This window comes from Doryrhamphus excisus, chromosome 1 (assembly GCF_030265055.1).
Source record: "Doryrhamphus excisus isolate RoL2022-K1 chromosome 1, RoL_Dexc_1.0, whole genome shotgun sequence".
Lineage (NCBI taxonomy): Eukaryota > Metazoa > Chordata > Actinopteri > Syngnathiformes > Syngnathidae > Doryrhamphus > Doryrhamphus excisus.
The window spans coordinates 19,944,556-19,968,002 of record NC_080466.1 but is presented as its reverse complement, the minus strand read 5'-3'; the positions used below and the strand labels follow the sequence as shown (position 1 = coordinate 19,968,002).

General features: G+C 42.7%; 2 protein-coding genes across 3 annotated transcripts; both read left to right on the top strand.

Annotated features, from left to right (window-relative positions):
* The first annotated feature begins 82 nt into the window (after positions 1-82).
* On the top strand, positions 83-16,005 carry LOC131141579 (uncharacterized). The gene is made up of 11 exons (XM_058091607.1): positions 83-329; positions 1,370-1,413; positions 1,543-1,608; positions 1,729-1,795; positions 2,133-3,217; positions 7,285-7,367; positions 7,434-8,206; positions 9,740-10,109; positions 10,508-10,749; positions 12,361-12,540; positions 14,001-16,005. The coding sequence occupies exons 1-11, from the start codon at positions 261-263 to the stop codon at positions 14,244-14,246; spliced, it is 3,225 nt and encodes a 1,074-aa protein (XP_057947590.1). The 5' UTR covers positions 83-260; the 3' UTR covers positions 14,247-16,005.
* Positions 16,006-18,183: 2,178 nt separating this feature from the next.
* Positions 18,184-22,857, top strand: LOC131130091 (dynein axonemal light chain 4). 2 transcript variants are annotated; one of them, XM_058074223.1, is made up of 5 exons: positions 18,184-18,293; positions 18,698-18,777; positions 19,050-19,133; positions 21,338-21,436; positions 21,549-22,857. In XM_058074223.1, the coding sequence occupies exons 2-5, from the start codon at positions 18,706-18,708 to the stop codon at positions 21,642-21,644; spliced, it is 351 nt and encodes a 116-aa protein (XP_057930206.1). In that variant the 5' UTR covers positions 18,184-18,293; positions 18,698-18,705; the 3' UTR covers positions 21,645-22,857. The 2 variants fall into 2 exon arrangements, with proteins under 2 accessions (XP_057930206.1, XP_057930216.1); XM_058074233.1 differs by having other exon boundaries at positions 21,338-22,855.
* Positions 22,858-23,447: the final 590 nt, after the last annotated feature.

Sequence of the window (23,447 nt, the reverse complement as noted above, 5' to 3'; positions counted from 1 at the left end):
TTCGGTCGAGATGGCGTCAGCATAAAAAGGAACGCTCTCTTCATGTGTGCATTCTCAACAGTGTCTTCTGGTTGCCATGACGACCAAGGGGGCTGGCCTTGACCATGTGACACACAACAGGCTGTCTTTGCCGCGCTGCAGAACCCAGTAGGTGTGTGTGTGTGAGACTCTCTCTGTTGGACAGTTCGGCCGCGGTCGAACCTAGCAGAGCAGAACTACTCGCCTGGGAGACTGAAGAAGAACTGAGACAGAAAAGAACGATGGAGCTTTCCGCCATGGGTGACCGCGTCTTTGCCGCGGAAGCCATATTGAAGCGCCGCGTCCGAAAGGTGAGCTTCCTCCGCCGCCCGACCCGCGTGTTTTGACAGATGTTGGCCGCGGGAAGTGCATAAGCTCCGGTGGAGCTCTGTCGTGCTGAGAGGTGGAGGCCTTATGCTAGGCTACGTTGATAACCAGCGGCGCTGTTAGTCACAATTTCTGGTCTTTGGGACGTTCTCAGGGCAGTAGAAGTGACACTAAAGGAGTGTGGGTGCTTAAGAGTGAGGGGAGGATAGTGTTCGAATGCTGAGGCCTTATTTATCCAGAGGCTAATGCTAGCCAAAGCTACACAGTTGCACTGTGGCTACATACTGTAGTTTGCCTCGCACATTTGAAACGACTTTTGCTTCCCTTTACTAGATTCAAACCTACCAAACACAAACAATTTTATATCGTTTTATGTAGATTTCTATTATATCCTAAAACTTTGGGGCTACCATCGGGTCACTAGCATAAATCAAAAGCTTGTAAACAATGGTGGGGTGCAAAGGTCAAGTGTCATGGCCATGCAGTGAACCAGTAGCCCCCCCAACAGCCCACCAAATGCTTCCCGTGACCCCTGAATAACCTCAACTCAGTCGTTTTACTTTCATGTCTTAAAAACGGACTACTTCTACAGCAGGGCTCTTTAAATATTGAGACCACCGGGAGGCATTTTCTCAACAGCTTGATAAAAATAAAGAAAAACGCCTACTTAAATGGTGCTCTTGAATACAGTTAGTCAAATAACCTAATTTCATAAAAGGTGCTCGACTGAATCTGCTGCAAAAACTCTAGTCAAAGATTCTATTCATGACAGAACACTACACAAGTCAAAGATCCTCGGGTCACTTTGCTGTTTTCAAGGACAAAAAAACGTTTGTCACTCAAATATCCTTTACGTAACGGCTGTTTTTAAGTAATCTGCTGCAAAAAATATGAAAAATAAAAATGTGATCCTTTAAATAATACTGCGTTAGGGAAAGATTGCTCAATATATGTATATTTTATAGTCCATTACAATGGCTTTGGTGTGATTTTTCCGAGTCTAAAGTCAGTGTTATTATTGCAGGGAAGACTTGAATACCTGGTGAAATGGAAAGGATGGGCAATGAAGTAAGTGATGGCTTTTTGATGGTCACACATGCACTGTGAAGCTTGTTTTAATGTCTTAAAATAGAAACCCCTTCTTTTTGTATTGTAGTAATATGTGTCATCTTTTTTTTTTCTTCCATCCTCATTTAGGCACAGCACTTGGGAACCAGAGGAGAATATTCTGGATGACAGGCTCATCCTCGGCTTTGAGCAAAAGTATGCTAATTTTCTGTTCATCTGTGCTGTTTTGCCACAATAATAATGACTTTGAAAAAGCTGATTGTCTTGTGGTTGCATTTTTCAAAATATAACTAATATGTTACTGTTTTTGTCCAGGGAACGAGATAGGGAGCGTAGCGGTCCGAAAAAACGGGGGCCCAAACCCAAAAACCCGGCCACAAAGGTATGAAGATGAGCCACTGGACCTCAGTGAGAAAGGGGGTGTTATTTGCTGTTTTTATGAAATGGTGGCTTCAGACATCATGCCCCAATTAATTCCCATGCCACCTAAATACTGTAGATACAATCGCTCCACCTGAAATGGACACCTCCTATTAAAAAAAAAAAAAAAAAACCCATATATAAATATAGCAGTCTTTTACAGTTTGGTGAAGGGGTCTATTATTTACCATACTTTCTCAAATTGTCTCCTACAGTCTAATGGACATATACATGGACATGTACTTGTATGAGAAAAATGATTGAGTACACTCAAAGCAATAAGAACAATTTTTCTCCAGGCACGGGCCGCAAAAGGAGAACCAAGCAGCCGATCCACAAAGTCCCGCCAGACGACATTGCGCTCCTCTTCCTCTGCTCCCAGTCGAACGGCCCCTTCCTCCTCTACCTTGCCTCATCCTTCACCATCCTCCTCTTCCTCAAGTCTGGCCCCCTCCCCTAAGCTCAACTCCCTGGCCGCCACCCACAAGCTGAAGAAGGACATCCATCGTTGCCACCGCATGTCCCGCCGCCCTCTGCCCCGCACGGACCCCATGTCCTTCTCCAGCCCTGGCGGCTTCCCGTCCCGCCCTCACGTCTCTCCGTTCTCAGAGACCGTCCGGATCCTCAACCGCAGGGTCAAGCCCCGTGAGGTGAAGAGGGGTCGTATCATCCTCAATTTGAAGGTGATTGACAAGCCGGGACGCGGCGGCTCAAGCAGTGGAGCCAGGAATTTTCCAGGGGGACGCCACAACATCCCCTCCCGTAATCGCATCATCGGGAAGAAAGGAGAGGCTCCCTACAGACCTTTCCAGCCCCCGCTAAAGATGCTTGGCTTCCCCATGTACGGGAAGCCATTTGGGCTGCAGTGCGGTGGTCCTCTGGCCTTCCAACCTCAACCTGGGTCCTGCAACACCAGGAACCCCCGCCCAGCCCCCTCCCGCTATCAGGCTCCTCCTCCTAGCTCCAGTGCCTCTGAAGGAAAATCTCTCCCCACTGCTGCTGCAGCTGAACCCTCCCAATCCAGTGAGGCACCAGAAGCCCTTAAAGGTCCCGCAGACCCGCAGAATACCCCGCCGCCTGCCACCCCTTCTGTCTCACCTACCCCAGCAACCTCACCATCTTGCGTGGAAGGCGATGAGACCCCAAACCCTTCCTTGCCTCAAGATGCGGGAGGCCAACCCGAACCCGCGAGGGTGCCGGTTGAGGGGGACCCTGACTGGCACCCAGAGATGGGACCGAGCTGCAAAGATGTGGTGGTCACCGATGTCACCACCAACCTGGTCACCGTCACAATCAAAGAGTTCCCTTCTCCAGCCTCTGGTCCCGCGTCCCCGGCTTCCGTCAGCGCAGAAAATGGTACTCCTGAGGAGCCTACCATACCCAAGCCATAGGAAATTGCCACTGGTGTGCCCTTTTTGCCACTTGAGGCCCCCCCCACACATTTTTCTGAAAAAAATGCACGCACTGGCCACAATAAGTACACCTGTTCAGTTAAAAAAAAGTCTCTTATGTAGTATAGTGGATGCTGCATCACTGAGAGCTGTTTCTACTATTTTGTTTAATATAATATAAAACAGAAACATTGAAAGTGTAGTATTGCAATCACAAAAATGACCTTGAATTATTACCTCCTTGACGAAAGTGAGCATTATCTACTCAAACATTTTAGTAGGTGTACCTAATACAGAGGCCAGTGATTGTAGCTAGCTATAAAAACACCTCCGCCCAGCCATTGAATCGTAACAAAGGGTGTATTTTTAAGTGTACATTTAAACAGGGCAGCTAGTAGGTCCCTCTTGTCCACTTGCACAGCACTGATGCCTTCCGGCACGCTCGGACAAGCTAATATTTGTGAAATTGAAGAATACCCTTTAGATCACGCTTTTGCTGCCACAGCAATTTTGAATTAACATTGTTGCGATATATGATTTTATATCTTCTTGCACTTGGGACTCTCACATTGCAACAATATACAGCGAGGTAAATAATCAATGCACTTGACTGCATCTAAACAGTATTCTAGATAGTTCGTCAATGCCTTTCTATTTTTATTCCCTTGAACACGTACCGCATATGTACACATAGACACGCAACAAGCTAGTATTTATATGCACGCATTGTAAGCCGCGGTAGACTTTGTAAGTTATCCTTGTCGCCTTTTGCCTCTGATCAATCTTACTTCAACACTTTGTGAATCTGCAAAGTCCCGTCAAGACTATTATTAAGCTGGGCCTGACGTTGATCTTTTCTTTTGTACAGTATATATACACACTGTATGCCACAATAACACAGGGTTACTACCCATGAGTCAAGTTTTGGAAGGTTGATAATGTTTCAAAGCGTTTTTATGCAGGTATTTCCTCAAATTGTGTCAGGTCGCGCTCAACTGCCTAAAGTACCAGGTATTTTAGAGGCTTTATGTTTACCATAAAGCCTCTACAGGCCTGGTGTCTACTAGAGCAGAGATCACTAGTTGAAGAAATGCGCTAGTTTTTGGATCAATAATTGAGACATGGCTTCTGATAGAGGCCCTTATTTGAGGAAATATGGTAGTAGTGTGTCCATACAAGCAGAGCCATTCAAGTGGACAGTGCAATTAATTGAGGCATGGCATCAACTAAAATAGAGGCGACCGTTTTGGGAAACGTAGTTGTGGTTTTAGATCAGGCGTTTATCAAGCAGACAATAAATGGTGTCTAATAGACCGGAGGCCTTTATTTGAGGAAATATAGTTTGTACCCCTTTGAGGACCATGTAATTGAGGTATGGCGCCTACTAGAGTAGAGACCATTATTTGAGAAAATATGACTTTTGAATCAATTTGAGGCATTTATTCTGGTGCAGAATGCACCCAGAAATTGAGGGTTAGCATCTAATCAAGTCCTTATTTGTGAAAATATAGTAGTTTGTGTGTCTGTCCAAGCAATGCCCTTAATAGAGGCATGGCATCAACTAAAATAGAAGTGAATAGTTTCTCTATTTAAGCTCAGTCATACATATACAAGTGCAGAATGTACCCGGATATTGAGACGTGGCATCTAACAGAGGCTGCAATTTGAAGAAATGTTCAGTCATAGTAATTGTAATAGTAATTGGCCCATGCAATTAAGTGAGGCATGATGTTTACTAGAATGTAGGCCGCAATTTGAGGAAATGCAAGTTTGTGACACTTTGCAAAGTCTTGACCTTCTCAGATTCTTGACACAACTGAATTACAAATCGTCCGCATATGTTGCCTTACCTAGCGCTGCTCCGTTGACCCCTAATCGCCGCACTCCCAAATAAACACACTTCCATGAGCCTGCCACAACTTAAGCATGAATATGAAGACTGCATCTTTAGCAAGCTGTAAAAAAATGTGAATGCCTTCTGTTTTGAACACAATGTTACAATGTTTCCTCTTCTGCATACTGGATGGTCCTATTTGTTGTCAGTACTGTTTCAATACTCACAGGTTACACTTGAAGGAGTTTATTCCCAAAATATCACATGAAGAAACCACATGTTTGAAGTGAAATGATCTTTTGAATAGACTCTTCCAATGGACTGTATCTCAGCTAAGTTGTGGGTAGAAGTGGTGTTAGGCTGCTATTGTCGTTTTTTTTTTTTTTTTTTTTTTTGCGCATAACGGGGTAGCACAACTCAACTTAGTGGCCTATCTTTTACCAAATAGGGCTTGTGATTTTTTTTTTATTGCCACATTTACCTTTTTGTTTTTAAGCATTGTTATACAGTAAAATTTACAGTGCTATATAGCACCATAGAAATGATGCATTGAAAGTTGTGCTTTTTAATCCTTTTTTTTGTTCCTTCTATATGTATTGTACTACGATATTTTGGGTATATGCATAATTATGTTAATGTGATGCAATTCAATATGACTAGAAGGCAGTTTTTATTGCTTGTATGAATTATGTACATTGTATTAGTGCCAGGGAGGGTGACATTGTAATGTATCTTTCTGAAGCATGTTTTACAAACCCTTATTGTACAGATTATATATTCACTGTCATGTGTTACTTGTTAGTCTCTTTGTTGCTTTTTGTCTGTGTTTTCTTTAAGGCTTTAAATTAAAAAGCTGTTCCGAAGCAAGTGACGTTCTCATTCAACAACAGTGGAGAACAGTTTTAGGAAGGTGGTTTGTTCTGCTTTTGGAACCATTTTTTCTCCACAGATAACAGATGGGTAATCTGGGTATTGTTTACACTAAACTTTTCAAAAGCATGACTCCTGTCTCTGCTAACCATTGCAGTTTTACAATATTTCACAGAGTGGTGCTGTTGAGCTGCTGAGAAGGAACAGAACATGACACTACAGTGATGCATTTGAAGCCCGGGTGTGTAGTCATGGATCAACATCCAGGTATTCTTCTAGTTTACATTTCTGCTGTGCTGAATTCAATGCAGATTACACCAGAGGCCTACTCAACAATGGTCGCCCCTCCCAGGCACCATATGCCCTCTGTTAAAAGGTCAGATGGTATTACAGTAGTCCCTGCGGTGCCGTAGTAGCAGTGGCCCACTTCTGTGCATGCAATGTCAGCCACCTCTGGAGATTAAACTGCAATCTAGGCTGCAGGTCACACCATAATGAGTGCTTGGACCTCTTTTTTTTAATTGAAATACTTAATTTCATACAGTTTCACTCTTAAGCCATGTTTCCACTAAACAACTCAGTTTTCATATAATTTGGTTATGACAAAACTGTCGCCTTGGTTTTCGTACAATATCGCGAGCAACTATTCAGATTCCATGCAACAGTAGGTCTGATGCACAAACAAACCTGTGAATAGCACTGATCCCAACCGTAATCTGGACAAAACAAACTGATGGAAACATTACTAGGAAGCCAAGTGTTCATACATTTATTGCTTGCAACAGATATGTCACCATGACAACCCCATCATATAATCTGGCCCACCTCGACTCCCCAGTTTTCTTAGAATCAATCAAAACCCCCAAGCCCCTGCTTCAATCTATCATGTCCAATTGCCTACTATAAATATATGCTAGCTCGAGCATGTTAGCGTAATGTCTAATTTTTCTGTTGTTTCTTCTGTGCTTACTCCTCCACAGCTTGTTTTTCTGCAGGTAGAGTGCAATTGATTTATTCAGTTTCATTATGTTTGTGAACAGTAAATGTGGTTTATCAATGTTTAATGTTGCCTTGCTTGGGAGTTTTAGTAAAGAAAAAAAAAACAGTGCTGAACTTGGAAGTAAATCTACCATGCATTTGTTTGGCTTGCAATTTTACAAGGGGTGTTTTTGTTAGGCGAAAAAAGCATCAGTGTCTCCACAAATAAAAAAAAATTCTGTCATGTTCATCCTCTTCACCTTTTCTGCACTCCATATCCTGTTACACACACACACATTGATCCATCACTGCCTTGTTTATTCACACTGCTGCTGGAAGTTCATCCCATCCAGCCCGCTTGCTGCGACTGACGCATAGGGACGGCTTCGCTCCTCCTCTTCGTCGAGTGGTCTCCATGGAAACACACGGAGGAGAGAGCAGCTTAGCAACACCGCCAGCGAGTGAACATCTCTGGTGCAGACAGTTCGGTATCATATCACAACATCCCTGAAAGACTATTCCGTAAGTGTCCGTGTTTGCATTTACTTACGTTCATATAGTCATTGGGCTCCATCTCCATAGCATTATGAAGTTCATGGTGGTTCTGGTGGGTGCCGGCTCCCTGGCCTTTCTCGGTGCCGTCATCTGCATCTTCGCCAGCGTTTACCCCCGCAAACGCGCCGCTTCTCTCGGCGACAACGGCACCCTGACCTCGGAGACGATCCTCCAGCCCCTGGAGCCCAGCTCGGTGGCGCACGCGGGACCGCTCGGTGCTTTACACGGCGCCGACTCCTACGATGGAGGGAACGGGCTCGGCGGTATGGGCTTGGGAGTCCCCAGTCTGAACGAGCTCAACCTCGGGGAGGAGACCGATAGAGGCTCGGGGAAGACGTTCAGCTATAGCCGCTTGATCTGCACACCGGTTCCTCTCGGCGATTGTAAGGGTAAAGACGAGAGGCAGCAGCCACTGGCAGACGACCCTCTCGCGGATGACGACTGGACGTTTCTCCGCACCACGGCGGAGGAGCTCCGGCAGATGGTCATGCAGCAGAACGATCAGATTCTCATGGACCAGAGGACCATCCGGGAGCTCACAGGGAAGTTGAGCGAGTGTGAGAGCGGCTTGGAGGATGAGAGGCCCGGCCCTGAGCGGAGCATCGGGGTGTGGAGCGGCAATCGGAGGGTCATGGCCGGGGATGATGTGAGCTCCTCGTCGGCCTCTCAACTCCAGACGGCCCGCGCTGTGGAGGAGTTGGCCCGGGCCATCATGGACCTGAAAGATCGAATTGAAAAGCTGGAGGTAAGCCACCTCGGCATGACCTGTTGGTTCTACTACTGTACACCCACTTGTCGAAATACTACACGACTGTAATACCCAGTTTAGAGAGGTATTTACCAATGTGTGTATAATTGTAGCTCAGTTGAGAGAGGTATTATTTAATAATGTGTTTATTATTGTAGTGGTGTTTTAAGTGCATCTTAAGGTGTTTTTCATGGGTGGTTTTTCTTTTGAGAAGCCATTTACAGAGACAAAAATATAAAGATGTGAATCTATTTTTTTACTGTTATAGAGTTAGTGTTACATTACATTATGAAGGGTTTTTTTTGTGGCCTTATATGTACATTACATTATGAAGGGGTTTTTGTGGCCTTATAACAAAACATCAAACTTATCATCCTGGTTGTGTGAATCTATGAATGTTCACCCAAAAAAGGATTTATTTAGCAGGAATTTATTTTTGAACAATAATTTTTGTATTTTGACACCCCCTCATGGCAAATATCGAACAGAACGGCTGTCTGTGTGATGCATAAAACAATGTTCATTCATTCATTCATTCATTTTCTACCGCTTTTTCCTCACGAGGGTTGCGGGGGGTGTTGGAGCCTATCCCAGCTGTCTTCGGGCGATAGGCGGGGTACACCCTGGACTGGTGGCCAGCCAATCACAGGGCACATATAGACAAACAACCATTCACACTCACATTCATACCTATGGACAATTTGGAGTGGCCAATTAACCTAGCATGTTTTTGGAATGTGGGAGGAAACCCACGCTTGCACGGGGAGAACATGCAAACTGCACACAGAGATGGCCGAGGGTGGAATTGAACCCTGGTCTCCTAGCTGTGAGGTCTGCGCGCTAACCACTAGACCGCCGTGCCGCCATAAAACAATGTTAATAATTCTTTTTTTAGCATGCTCTCTGCCCATTGGTTTTGAGGGCATTACATTTAAAATGTGACTGACTCAACAAATAGTTGAGTCACTGTTTACCGTCCATTGTGTCACAAACCCTCCACTGTGAGCAACTCATGACACAAGTCACAGAGAAATTGGCCCCCACCCGCATCCTTCACCCCACTGTGACAGCATCATCTCTCCCTCCCTGGCTCTCTCTGCAGGGGAGAAGTGCATAAATAAAAGATGAAGCTGGCCAGGTTGAGAGGAGAAGAGAGAGGTCAACTTCTTACAGTTGTGTGTGTGTGTGTGTGTGTGTGTGTGGACTGAAATGTTGAGGCAAAGAATGGGCTTAGAAATAAACTCTTCCAAGGTTATCCTTGTCAATTGCCGGGAATCAAAACTAGACATTCTGCATGAAAGGTTATATAGCGTGTACTGCAGGACTACTATTATATGGACAATTTTTGTCTAAAATCATAGTTTTGTACTGTATGTTTACTAATATTTGTTGTAAGTCCACCCAACACCTTTCATGATGAACTAGAACCCTGATCTGCAGCTATTAATTTTACCTTAACTTTGACTTCCTGGAAATTGTCCCAATATGTTTAATACAAAGCCCTCTCCTCATATATTTCTCTGCTTGCAGGCAGAGATAGGCCCAGCTGCCTTGAACCTCACTGACACATCACCAGGAGCAAGCAGCAGTCAGGCAGCGGCCAAGCCTCCCACTCCACCCACTGGAGGCAGCATCTCCGCAGCACCCGCAGCACCCGCAGCAGCAGCAGCACCACCAGGCTCTGGGGCTCGTCGACCCGCCTCCAAGCCCTCCACCAAGGGGTCTCCTGGCCGCAGCAGGGGCCCCTGGAGAGTGGAGGACCTTGAGGGTGAGCTGGAAAGGAAGATAAAGATGCTGGAGAAGGAGCGGCAGGCTATGAGGAAGGAGACGCAGGGCCAGTATGAGAAGATCAACCAGGGCATCGACACAGCCAACCATCGTGTCACCGAGCTGGAGCACAGTGAGTGGCCCCTTTTTAGAGATAGCAGATGCATAACTTAGTGTGTAAATAGGTTGCCTCTGTTGAAATTAGCTGTAAATTAGAATTCATTAATGAGGTTGTTCCAAATTTAGACATCATTCAATGTTCTCAAACTTCCAGTTAAACCATTATGGTTTAGCTTCAATAAGGTGGTAATTGGGTTAAGTTCAGTTTAAAAATGTATGAAATTCATACAAATACATTTATTAAAATTCATCTTTTTACCACAAATTTGCAAGGTTACCAATGCTGAATTGCAAGTGCAAGGGGAGTCTGATTTTCCTTACCCGAGTCCCACTACTTGATTGATGATCGATGCTTTTGCTGCAGTTTTCATAGTCCTTTTCCCACTTTGTCCCCCCTTTTTCCCTCATAAGCGCTCACAGAGCCGTCATTCCCAGACGGCTTCGTCCTGTCCTTCCCAATGCGGACTAACTACATGTATGGGTTGGTGAGGAAGGAGATCACAGAGATGTACGCCTTCACTGCCTGTGTGTGGCTGAAGGCTAAAGAAGGAGGCATAGGAACCCCCTTCTCTTACTCTGTGCCCGGGCAGCCCAATGAGCTGGTGCTGCTGCAGGGTGTCCACAACCCTGTGGAGCTGCTCATCAATGACAAGGTAACGTTTTTTCACTTGAGCCACCTAGAGTCAAATATCTCATCCCTTCTGCCCAGCCTGGTGTCAACTATCCGTCCGTTTGTCCTGTCTGTCAAGTCACCCTGTTTTCCCCCCCAACTAGTGTCCAGTGACCGTTCCGATTCCCCTCATGGTTGTGTTAAGTGACCACCCGATCTGTTCTTGTGCTGCGTTTTGTACCGAGTGTCGTAATACCCAATTTTTTTTGGAGTCTTGTACCATATCTGCTTGCCGCTATTCCGTATTTTTGAACATTCCTGCTACCCTCCTCAACATTAGCGGTGCTTTGACAACGATAGACTGCTTCATCCCAAGTGTGTGAAGGAGCGATATCGCAAGTCCTTTCTTCCTGCAGCTGTCAGGCTGTACAACCAGCACCGCTCCCGATAGACTTCTACACCACTATGTACATCTGTGTAATACTTGCTTTTATAGTCAGTATAGTTACTCCAGACCCCATTCACTGTGCAATATCTCATCAACCTGGGCTTTGACACAGTATAATTTCGGCCTTTTCCCGTATCATTCATGGGCGGTTTCTCGGGTACAGGGCCAATTAATACTGTAGTATGTGATAATGCCTCATATTAACTCTCTAACAAGATCTCAGTGTATAGACTGGTCATATATCTCATCTCGTTTCATATTACAGTAAACCTCCGATATATCGGACTCGGATATATCGGAAATTCGCTCACAACGGACAGATAAAAAAGAACCAATTTTTCTGTAATGCATTTCCAATAAAAATTCATTGCATATATCGGATTTTTTATAACGGATTTCGCCTATTTCGGACAAAATCTCCAGTCCCGTTCCAATGCATTTCCATTAAATTTCCCTCGCATATATCGGATGGCCGCATCGTGGCACTCCGATTCGCCGAATCGTGACAGGCCGCTATACGACGTCATTTGCAGCATTTGCAGCGTTGCCTGCGCGTCCAGGTACATTGGAAACATAGTCAAGGAAGTGTCTTTTTATAACGGATAAAATCCGATTTACGCATATACCGGATATAAATCCGATATATGCGTAAAACGGACATTTTCCGGTATACGCATATAACGGATTTCGCTTATATCGGACAAAACCAGTGGGAACAATTGAATCCAATATATTCGAGGTTTACTGTATCTACATACTGTATTGTATATAACTCTGGGAAAAACTGTTGATTTTGTTAATACTTGTGTTGTTTATATTGTTTATTTTTCTATATTGTGTATTTTGTACTGCTTAACTGATTCTGTACTCTTGCTGCTGTGCAATACAAATTTCCCCACTGAGGGACGAATAAAGGCATATCTTATCTTATCTTATCTTAACCTATCACGCCCTGCCGCCCCAACACTGTTCAGCAACGCATCGGCTCAAGTGTATATGCTGCATGTGGACTGTAATGTCGAGGTCGAGCAGACTCACTGCTGCATTTAGCTGCACGCACAGGTGAATTCCAAGTCTTATAAACTCTTAAACCTTGCATACAAAAACATGCACATGCTTAGATTCAAGGTACAGATGTCTGCCATCTCCTGGCAATGTATCGTCGCCGCCATGTCCCACTAACCTGCTTCAATCCTTCGCTGGCAGGTGGCACAGTTACCCCTGTCTCTGCCTCAAGATGAGTGGCAGCACATCTGTGTCAGCTGGACCCTGAGGGACGGCGTGTGGAAGGCCTACCAGGGTGGCAAGATGAAGGGGAGGGGTGAAGGCCTAGCAGCCTGGCACCCCATCAAACCTGGAGGAGTACTCATCCTGGGCCAAGAACAGGTGAGACAAGGCTTAGACTGATATGGATGTCTTTTACAATTTATTGAATTTGCATGAACAGCTGTGTGAGAGCTGCCCATTCTCAGTAAACAAGTGAATACATTAATCATCTCTGCTGAATGATTTATTATTGCATGAATCAGAGCCACCATTTCAAGAGTTTCCTTTTTTTTGCCCTTTTGTTTTCACTTCTTCTGTTCAAGCCATGTGCATTTGCAGCCCCAATACGTTCACTGAAAGATGATCAGTGAAAACAGACTTTCACACTTTGCATTCTTCTGGGTGGTTGTTATTAGCAAGGACATCTTTGTGCAAGGAAACCGTGAATGTGACGGGGAGGAAAGCCGACGGTTTTGAGAGATCGTGATGTGGCTGAAGAGCTCAGGATGAAAATACAAAATTGTTTTCATTTTCTGGGGAGCTGAAGACAAACAGTTTTACGCCTCTCACATTTATTCATTGAGTTGCGGGAGTGCTGGAGCCTATCCCAGCTGTCTTCGGGCGAGAAGCGGGGTACACCCTGGACTGGTCGCCAGCCAATCACAGGGCACATATAGACAAACAACCATTCACACTCACATTCATACCTATGGACAATTTGGAGTCGCTAATTAACCTAGCATGTTTTTGGAATGTGGGAGGAAACCGGAGTACCCGGAGAAAACCCACGCATGCACGGGGAGAACATGCAAACTCTGCACAGAAATGCTCGAGGGTGGAATCGAACTAGCCGTGCAGCCCACATTTATCCATTCATTCATTCATTTTCTACCGCTTTTCCTCACGAGGGTCGCGGGGGGTGCTGGAGCCTATCCCAGCTGTCTTCGGGCGAGAGGCAGGGTACACCCTGGACTGGTCGCCAGCCAATCACAGGGCACATACGTACATATAGACAAACAACCATTCACACTCACATTCATACCTATGGACAATTTGGAGTCGCCAATTAACCTAGCATGTTTTTGGAATGTGGGAGGAAACCGGAGTACCCGGAGAAAACCCACGCATGCAAACTCTGCACAGAAATGCTCGAGGGTGGAATCGAACTAGCCGTGCAGCCCACATTTATCCAATTATATCCAATTCTTTTGGAGCCGACCACTGACCCAACCGATCACATCAGAGTCTGCGTTGTCAAGGGAACAGTGTTTGCAGATTTACAGGATTTGTAGAGCGAATGAAGTTCTCATCTAGTTGTGCTATTTCAGTAATTGTAAGGGAAGTTCTTGGCAAACCTCCTGGCAGGCACCTACAGTACATTTTCTTGCTGCCCTCAGTCTCCTCTTGGATAAAACTCACCTCTATTGTTCCTGGTTGTCTCGTTCCATTCAATGTGTTCTGTGGTTTTGGCAGTTTCCTTTGGTTCAGTTTCAGAATGGAAAACCAACCCCCTCAAATCGATGTAAGTTGTCTCTCTGTGTGAAATCTGCTCACGTTTATCATCTCATCCCCGACCAAAGGACACCCTGGGAGGTCGTTTTGATGCCTCCCAAGCCCTGGTGGGGGAGCTCTCCCAGTTCAACTTGTGGGACCGTGTGTTGAAGCCCGCCGAAGTTGCCGCCCTGGCTGAGTGCAGCTCCTCCGTACTGGGCAACATTGCTCCCTGGACCGACCTGGACGTCGACGTCTACGGCGGCGCCACCAAGGAGTCCTTAGACCCGTGCCACGCCGCTCAGAGATCTAACCCCTCTGGCCCTAAACAGTGAGATAGCGGTCACGTTTAAGTCATGCAACAAGGTAGGGTGTTTGTTTGGAGTTAGAACGCTAATAGGATGGAGCTAATTGGTTCTTTCGAGTTTTTCGTGTCGATGTCAGTGTATTTAGTTCTGCAGTAAGACTGAGGTGAGTTAGTGGAAGCAGCAAAACATACCGAAAGTCAACCGTGTTGATTGGTTTAACAGAGGCGAGCGAGTAAACCATACCCAACTAGTCGGGGGTCTTAGCAGGTCTAGCTAGGAAATAGCTAAGGAAGAGTTTTAATTTGCTGTTGATTGTGATGAAACCGAGACGGTCTTCTCTGAAAAGACGACATTTTCAACTCTGCGTATGTGTAGCTTTTATATGGTAAAAGTTCCTCCTATTGTTTGCTATAATACAGTAAATACAGTACGTGTATTATTGTGTCATGTAGCCTTGCTAACACGATCTGTAGACATGTAAAAGCGCCACTTACAGTAATAACCAATCTCGAAATAAACACTTCATGTCAAAACGCACCCCTAACCAAAAAAAAAAAAAGCTCCATGAAATGAAATTGTATAAACCAGAATGTTTGTATTTGCATGTAAAGTATGTTTTCAGCATTAGTGTGCTTTTTGTGCCCCCTACTTGCCAAAGTACAATGTACATCTAACACGATGACGACCAACGAGGACTTGAATATTCATATATTAATTCAGAGATACAACCCAGTCGTTCTTAATATACTGTGAATCCAAAAAAAATATGTTGAAATTGCAATGATTCAGTTGCATGTGAATTTCTCTGTTCTACTTCTATCTAATAAACAACCCATGTTGCCAAAGAAAGCTAAAATGTAAGAGTATAGCTTGTAATTCATTAGCATTTTGTGCTAAAGGTATAATTTATTTTTGTTTAAAAATTGCAGTTACGCTACAGGTGCTACAGCTATGCTAACCATTTTAGCACCAAGGCACCCTTATTGAAATTTATCTTCATTTTGCTTGTAAAACTGCAAAATGGTCACATTTTACTCAGTATATTAGCCCACTAGCCCTGGTAGTGTATTCATAGCGAGCTAGCTAGCAAGGTGTTCCCAGGCCAGCTGTGAGACATAATCCCTCCAGCGTGTCCTTGGTCTGTCCCAGGGCCTTCACCCGGCTGGGCATGCCCAGAACACCTCACTGGGGTGGCGTCCGGGAGGCATTCAGATAATGCCAAACCATCGATGTGAAGGAGCAGCGGCTCTACTCTGAGATACTTGTAATATTTCTACTTTATTCTCATTACATTACACAATTTTTATTTTGGTACCCTTTCCGTTCAGTGTATCCTATAATACTCGTTGGTTCCTTTTTGTTTTGTTAAGTGCCTGTTTGGGTCTCAAACGCCCACATTGGGAGTCTGAAATATTTCTATTGTTTTCTTTTAATTGTCCTACTTTACTTTGTTTCAAGTGTTGTCTTTCTTTGCACCTTTTACTGCATTTGGTATTGTAAACTAGGTGGATGAAACTTAATAAAAGTGCATAATGATGACATTGTCGTGTTATGTGGTCGCTGATGCGAAGACGGGCATGATTCACTGATCCACCCCCAAGCTACATTTCCTGCCATCTTTCTCTCCTTGTTTACTCGACCTCCCTTATCGCCGAAGATATATTTAATAACCAGGCTTGACACACCAGATGGATGGCAAACAACAAAAATCCACTTTTAAAGTTAGATTTTTGCATGAGGTCTAACAGATGGACTCAAAAGACACACAAACAGGCAGAACACAAGCTCAGATATAATGATCAGCATTTATACAGATGCAGAGCAATCACACAGTGCTTATTCCATTAATTAAAGCACCACAAAAGATGCTAGGTAATGGCAATGAAAAGTAGAATTCTCACATAGAAATTAAGAATATTCTTGTTGATACACATGTATTTTCTGATAAATCAACTTCAACATTGTTTGTCCTCCAGGTTTGTTGGGGGGGGGGGGGGGGGGGTACATCCGCCACTCATGAATTATAGATGCTCACTAATTGGCTCTCCTGAAAGCAGGCAAACATTACACAAGCTTTTGTATGACCTTTCCATCTCCGCTGCTGCATTCACCAATAAACACACTGAACAGTGAATTCAACACATCCCTACTGTACGTCACCTCAACCCACGCGAGTCTGCAGAATTCCAAGGCAACGTCTCTCAAAATTGACTTTGGTATTTTGTAATGCTAAGAAATTGAAGAGGACCTTTAATGCTTTTTCCACTTTTCTAACCTATGAATATGGTGTTAGAATCCTGTGTTTCAGATAATGAGGGTTGCACATTTTGAAGAGAAGTTTGGGTTGGCTCTGAACACTCTGAACACTCTGAACACTGGACAGTTTGTGACGTTAATGTGATATGGACTTCCTTGTATGGGCATGCCCATATACGCTGTGGACATGCCCTCCACCAAGGTTCTCTGCTTCTCTGTTTACGGTGTTTGTTTTATGGCTGCCAGGTAATGTTTCATTCAAGTCAAGCATTAGGCAGAAGTGGTTGGAGTTGCTTGGTCAGAAGAGCAAGCTGTAAGTAAGAATTGATCAGTGATCTAACTAAGTAAGCGGTTGTCCGTGTCAGTGTGCACATACCTGCGTCTTACCTGCATGCATACAAAATTACAAGCTCACTGATGTCTGTAGTTTATTTATTATAGTTCATATATTATCAAATCCTATACAGACAAAATTAGAAAGTGGGGCTTGGCAGTAGTCCGGAAGGAAAACATGATATCGCCCCTTGCCAAACTAGCCTAGTCTTCACAAAGCTTTCTAACATTACCATAAAAGCTACTATACAGACAATAAAAAAGGCACTCAGGCTACATTTTAAACACACTTCCAATAAGCTACTGTGGGACCTTTGTGACCCATTTTAAATCGATGGCAAATAGTGTAGAATTTGCTCTCTTTGTCTTGTGCTGCAGCCAAACTGGGTCACTGAACTCCCATTATGACATCTGCTGATGCTGTGCAATTATCACGCAGTACTGCGTACTATGTATACTTTATTTGACCTGTTGACAGACAAGCAGCCCAGTCATGAAATGAAGAAATATTATCATTATGTGATCTCTTTGACTGCCTGTCCAGGGATTGATAATCCACTCTAATCCACGCAGAGGAGGACTTGTTTCAGATTAAAATGAATACACAATGAGTGTGTGAGGCTGAATGACTGCACTAGTAAGACTGGAATTCTGGGTCAGAATAGATCCACCTGGGGATTCCGTCCAGATCAGTCACATTTAGTAAGTAACAGGGATGTCGAAATAGGGTAGACACACTTGTCGTACTGATGGCATTTTTACTACATTACAAATGATCCTATAATGTAGTAATATTTATTTTTTAAAGTACAATGGATAATATGTAAAAATAAAAAAACAATAATACTCATTTATAAAATGTACATAGACATATATAATATGTAATACATAATTTATAAAAATATGTCATTATTTTTTATGAATTTTATAATAACAAAAATAAAAAAATTCTACAGATTATTGGTCATTAGCACAGAATTGGGAAGAAGCAAAATTCTAATTGTGTAAATGTTACAACATTAAACATTTGACCACCGTACCGTCAAATTATACAAGAAAAATGCCAGCATTACTTTCATAAATTAATAAATAAATTCCAAATAGAATGGTAATTTATAGCATTTATTAGCAGAAAACAAACAACAAAAAATAATTATGAACCTTTACATTTTCATTTAAAAAACACCCAATACTAATGTTTTAATGTTTAATTTGTAATCACAGCTTTCGTGCCTCTTGATAGGCAAAATTTAAGTGGTTTCATAGCTTTTTCCAAAGCTGAATGTGTAAAAATCTACACTAAATATATATTTACAAAATATACAACAAAAAGATGCCGAGATGCTGATTGACAATACAAAAGACCCAATAGCAACGCGGCGTGTCTTAGCGGGCGGGACTTCCTCCGAACGTGTTGCTCTGTTTAAAATGTCACCCTAACAACCGACCTGGAACTGGAACCTGAGCGGTCCAAACGGATCCTAAGTAAGTCGAGTCGGTGTCACCCATCATAGCAGTTTTTACCCGACATTATCAAACCGTGAGCTGCTATCAAGCGTTTGTGACAGCGAAAGAAAGCGTCAATCATTTTGCTATGGCTAAGCTAGGCTAGTTCAGTAGCCTGTAGACTGGTCTTGTCTAGCTAGTTACCGCCTCTTGTTTACAAACTGATTATAAGATAGATGTGTTATATTTGTAAAACAAACTTGCTATTCTTGTGGTAATTAATGTCATTTATTTTCCAGATAGTGTAGACTTATTGATGTAGCTAGCTAGCTAGGTTAGTTTACTCGCTCCGTGTGTTGTTAAGTGTTACTACGTGCATCTGGATGCTTCGTCTGCTTTTCTAACAAATGCATATTGTGAAGGTTTATTTCATTTATTTGCAGGAGACGGGATGGCAGGAACCGGCGAGGGAAAGAAAGAAGAAGCCGACTACAAGAGACTTCACAGCTTCCCCCTCATCAGGGTAGGAAACAATTTATAGTCTATGGAAGGATGTTGCACTGTCTCTTTAAATAAAGTAAGTGAGATAAAGACACTGCTGCTAGTGATGCAGCTTGACCTTCTACATAGCATCTTGTGCTACACTATATATTGTACATGTCAAGTACTGTAGCTTAGTGCTATGGCTTCACTACACAGGAAAGAAACATTGTCATCAAAATTGCTCTCAAGGTTGATCTGTCTGTAATGGCCCCAGTATAAGAATATTATAAGAATATATTGATTTGTCCTTAGCACACGGACATGCCAGAGGAAATGAGAGTGGAGACTATGGAGCTGTGTGTGACAGCCTGCGAAAAGTTTGCCACCAACAATGAGGTATGTGTATTCTGTATTTTATACAGAGTAGCCTGTTTTCTCATGTTATACAAGAGACAATAAAATACACTCAACTGTCTAAATGTGTGTCTGTGTGTGTGGTGCAACATGATGCACATTACTGCTTTATGTTTGTTTAATGTCATAAAGTGGAACCTCTGAGGGCATCGCATTGCATGATACTGGTCAGTTATGTGCATAATGGACAAGCCATGTTCAAAATAATTGATGATGATGAGTTGATTCTGGTCATTACCACAGCTTCACTTAATATGTGTACTTGTCATCCAAGTGTAAAAAGAAGTTAACCGCTGACTTTGATTGTGATGCTGTGACTTAATACTTAAGTATTAAGTCCTCTTGAGGGTTCTGCTTTTGGGATATGCCACCAAAAGCCAAAGAACAAGCAAAATGTGTTAAACTGAGCTCTTTCGGTGCCTGTTTATATCTCGAGTGACATGTGCCATCATAATCGGCAACCCACATTGCGAACAACTCTCAATTCTCTTAAATTCTCAAATACCCTTGAAACTAACACAATTGAACAGTTGAACAATACAGTTTTATCCATAAACTAAATTATTCTGACAAAAAGGGTCAAAAGGTTTTTTGTTCTTTTGTTTTGTTTCTTTCTTTGATCTGTACTTGGTAGCTTAGCAAATGGACAACTAGGTTCTCAAATAACCTGCTGAGTTCCATTTCAGAGCCTTTACTTTGAAGCCCTGTAAAACTGAACATATCGAAGTAAAGCAAGTTATTTATGAATTTCATAAGATACAACATAATTGAATTGGATTTGAATAAATCCACAAGGTCAATGCTGATTTAAATTGGAAATCTCAGCTACACTAGTGATTTGCATTAGCGATTTGACATGCCATGCATGATTACATTTCGAACACCTCCAAATATGATAATGAAATAGACAACTTGGATGTACTTTGCATGCTCAACACAGGCTCAACAAGAGACAGGACTCGCACACTTAACATTTTGGAGTTGGCGCCACCTATAGGAATATTTAATTCAATCCCAGCCATTTTCCAAAATCCTTCCCTCTTGGTAGTGGCTATTTTTGATCATTTTGACTGACTGATTGTGCCATTGGGCTATATTGACATGGTATGTACCGTACCTATTGAAAGATTACTCTCATCTTTCATCAGAAAAATAGGTTTTTTCTACCTTTTTCCATTCTTTAGTAATGAGTAGTAGAACATAGCTAAGTTCCAACAAAATATCAATCCACAACAAATAACAGGGAAAAGATCCAAGCATAACTTTCACTTTGACACAAATTTAGCCTTTTTTTTTAGCCAAATGTCTAAACAATGATGCTACAACATAAACTAAACTAAAAATGGTTGTTGTACATGAAAAAATTATTATTATTATTTTTTTTTTACAAATGAACTATTTACAATTTTCACATTTGCAACCTTCAAAGCATAACCCCCTTCACTCAACACAGCTGCACAGATGCCTTTTCACTTCCTGGTTGTTGTGCTGCGTGTGTATTTCAATGGGACAGATGCAGGCTTCTAAGAGTTCTTATAAAATGCACTTCCTGACACCTTGTGGTCGTTTTTTCGGCTTCTATCATAGGGTTGCATCATCATAATCATCTCTTTGTGCCTCTTGTGCAAAAAAAAAAAAAACGTCATTCAAGCAGTCTGCTTGAAAAAAGAAAAACAAATACGTCTTTGGGAGTGAATGAGTTATTGAGATGACAAAAAAATTTCCTTCAGAATAAAAGCACAAGATTAAGACCCATGAGAATCACTGCACTAGAGGTTCTACTGGTAGAGGTTCTACCAGTTCATACAATGCAACAGGCTGTTTGGACGCTTGCAGGGAAGCAAATCTGTTTCACAGTCCCAGCATCATATAGCATGTATAGTAGACGTTATCCCTACAACGTTACTGATAGAGTAGCACCATAATAGCAGGCACTTTGGCGGCGGAGTGAAGGAAAAACTCCCTTGAAGGAAGAAACGGAACACAGGATGATAACCCAGCAGTTGAATGAGTATAATTTAGGAAAACTTAATTCAATTCTAGATAGTCTTTATTGTATTAGTCACTTATGCATGAATTTTATGTGCAGATATAAACGGCACGGGAGAATTGCAATATAATCTAAATTAATTTTGATGTTTTGTTGGGTTTTTTTTTTTTTTTACTTCTCGCCCGGCGACCTCCAGAGCGCTGCCAAAATGATCAAGGAGTCCATGGACAAGAAATTTGGCAGCTCATGGCACGTGGTGATCGGCGAAGGCTTTGGATTTGAGGTGACGCACGAGGTGAAGAACCTGCTCTACATGTTCTTCGGCGGTAGCTTGGCCGTGTGCGTTTGGAAATGCTCCTAGCACAACACACACACACTCACTGACACGTCTCTGGGCGCCAATTTAGGAGAAGGAACACCAGCTTCTAGTTAGACTCTGGCTGTCGTGGGTGACAACGCTGCTGAGTTGGATGACACAGCATCTCACCCTGTTGGAATCGTAGAGAAGAAGTGTTACATCTCAATAGCTTCCTGCCTTATCTTCCTTTCAGCCGTTTCCTTGGTTTCAACTTTTACAGCCGGCCAGGGTCTCCAAACTCCTTTCTCCTCTTTCCTCTGCAGGGAGCGTCTGGTGTGCATGTTTTTGGGCTTTTGTGTGTGTGTGCTGGTCACACACACACAAACGCACACCATTGTTGTTTTTCTTTTTATCTTACCAAACGTCATCACCTTTTGTGCAACAGTAAAATCTCCACGTCATGTCTTTTGGTACACTTGTCCTTTAATACAACTTTTTGATATTTTTTAAAGGTGTACATAGTTTGATGCAACTTTTAACAAGTGTCATCTTCTTACAAACGACCTGATCTACCTTTTTTTTTCTTGCTGTATAAAGGTGTTTGTTATAAGCTGTATGTATGTGTGCTTGCACTGGAGGACACTTGCCATGTGAGTCAGTGCAATGCAACTATATAAGAGAAAGAGATAACTGATATAATAACACAAGGATGGATAATAAACTCTTAAAACCAGCATTTTTTACATCCTTCTATTTACTTTCCTATTAAAAATGAATAGTTTCTCTAGCACTGCAGGGGAATCATGATGGAGAATGTGCATGGGGGGAAAAATGAAAAAGAAGTTACACAACCATGACGGTCGTTAGTTATTGCATCGAGCATGTTTGTTATCTAGTGTCTGTATTTTGAAAATTTAACGAGCGCATGTATACTTTACCAGCCAGAAATAACCAGCAAAGGCTTATGCAGACCAAACGAGGAGATGAAACCCAACAATGATCAAAGTACCTGACAGTTGTGAAATGTTCAGTAACTGTGTGATAATTAGTGGCTTTGCTGTCAGCTTAAGTTCACATTCAGTTCACAACCCAACATTGTCACTAATTCAATTTTTTTTTTTTTACCACCAAATAGATTTTTAGTTGAGTCCAGTGTCCCTTCAAGTCAATTATACGCAGGGCTGCCTTGCCAAGTGGGGTCACCACCTCTCTATTACCTAACTGACCCATTAAAGGCTATTTATACTATTATAACTGGTATTTTAGTTTAATTAGATGCAAGTTTTGGAGTAATATGATTCTTTTCAGTGAAAAATAACAAAAATGTTACCTGCAAATGGGTGAACAATCACAATCCGCAACCTCTGCCATAACATGAAACAGCCATAATATTTTACTGACAATCATAGCATCATTGAGCGGAGACGGATTACTCTTTTTTTTTTTTTTTTTTTTTTTTTTTTTTTCCTCCTCCCCTACCTCGGACTGACTTTGTGTTCTATGCCTCACGCTTTTGCGCATTTGTAGAAAATGCCTCGCCTTGCACAAAATGCGACTCCCCCATGGATAATTGAACCCTCTGCATTCAGGGAGGGATTACACATACATAAACAGTGGACTCCAATTGAACTGATGTACTTTATCCAGGGTCGCAAACGACCCTAAGAATATAGCGTGTGTACAAAAGCAGTGTAATGTGTATTGATTGTGTCTTGGAAAAGACAAGTGCCAATCTCTGGTTGTTTACAGAAAGTCTTGCATCATGCCAGTCAGAAGGGCATTGTGACCCAGTAGTGTGGGTGCTGTGGGGGGGGGGCCCTAATGTTTACAGAATCAATATTGTGTACTCAAACATAATACAACCCTCAATCAGGTGTTATTATGCTCCCTATAAAGAACACAACACTACTCTCCTGCTTGTGTGTAGATCTATTATGATGACTGGAGAACTGCACTGTATCTGCACTTAAAGGTCTTGGTCTAATATTTGGTCTTTACTATAGCAACT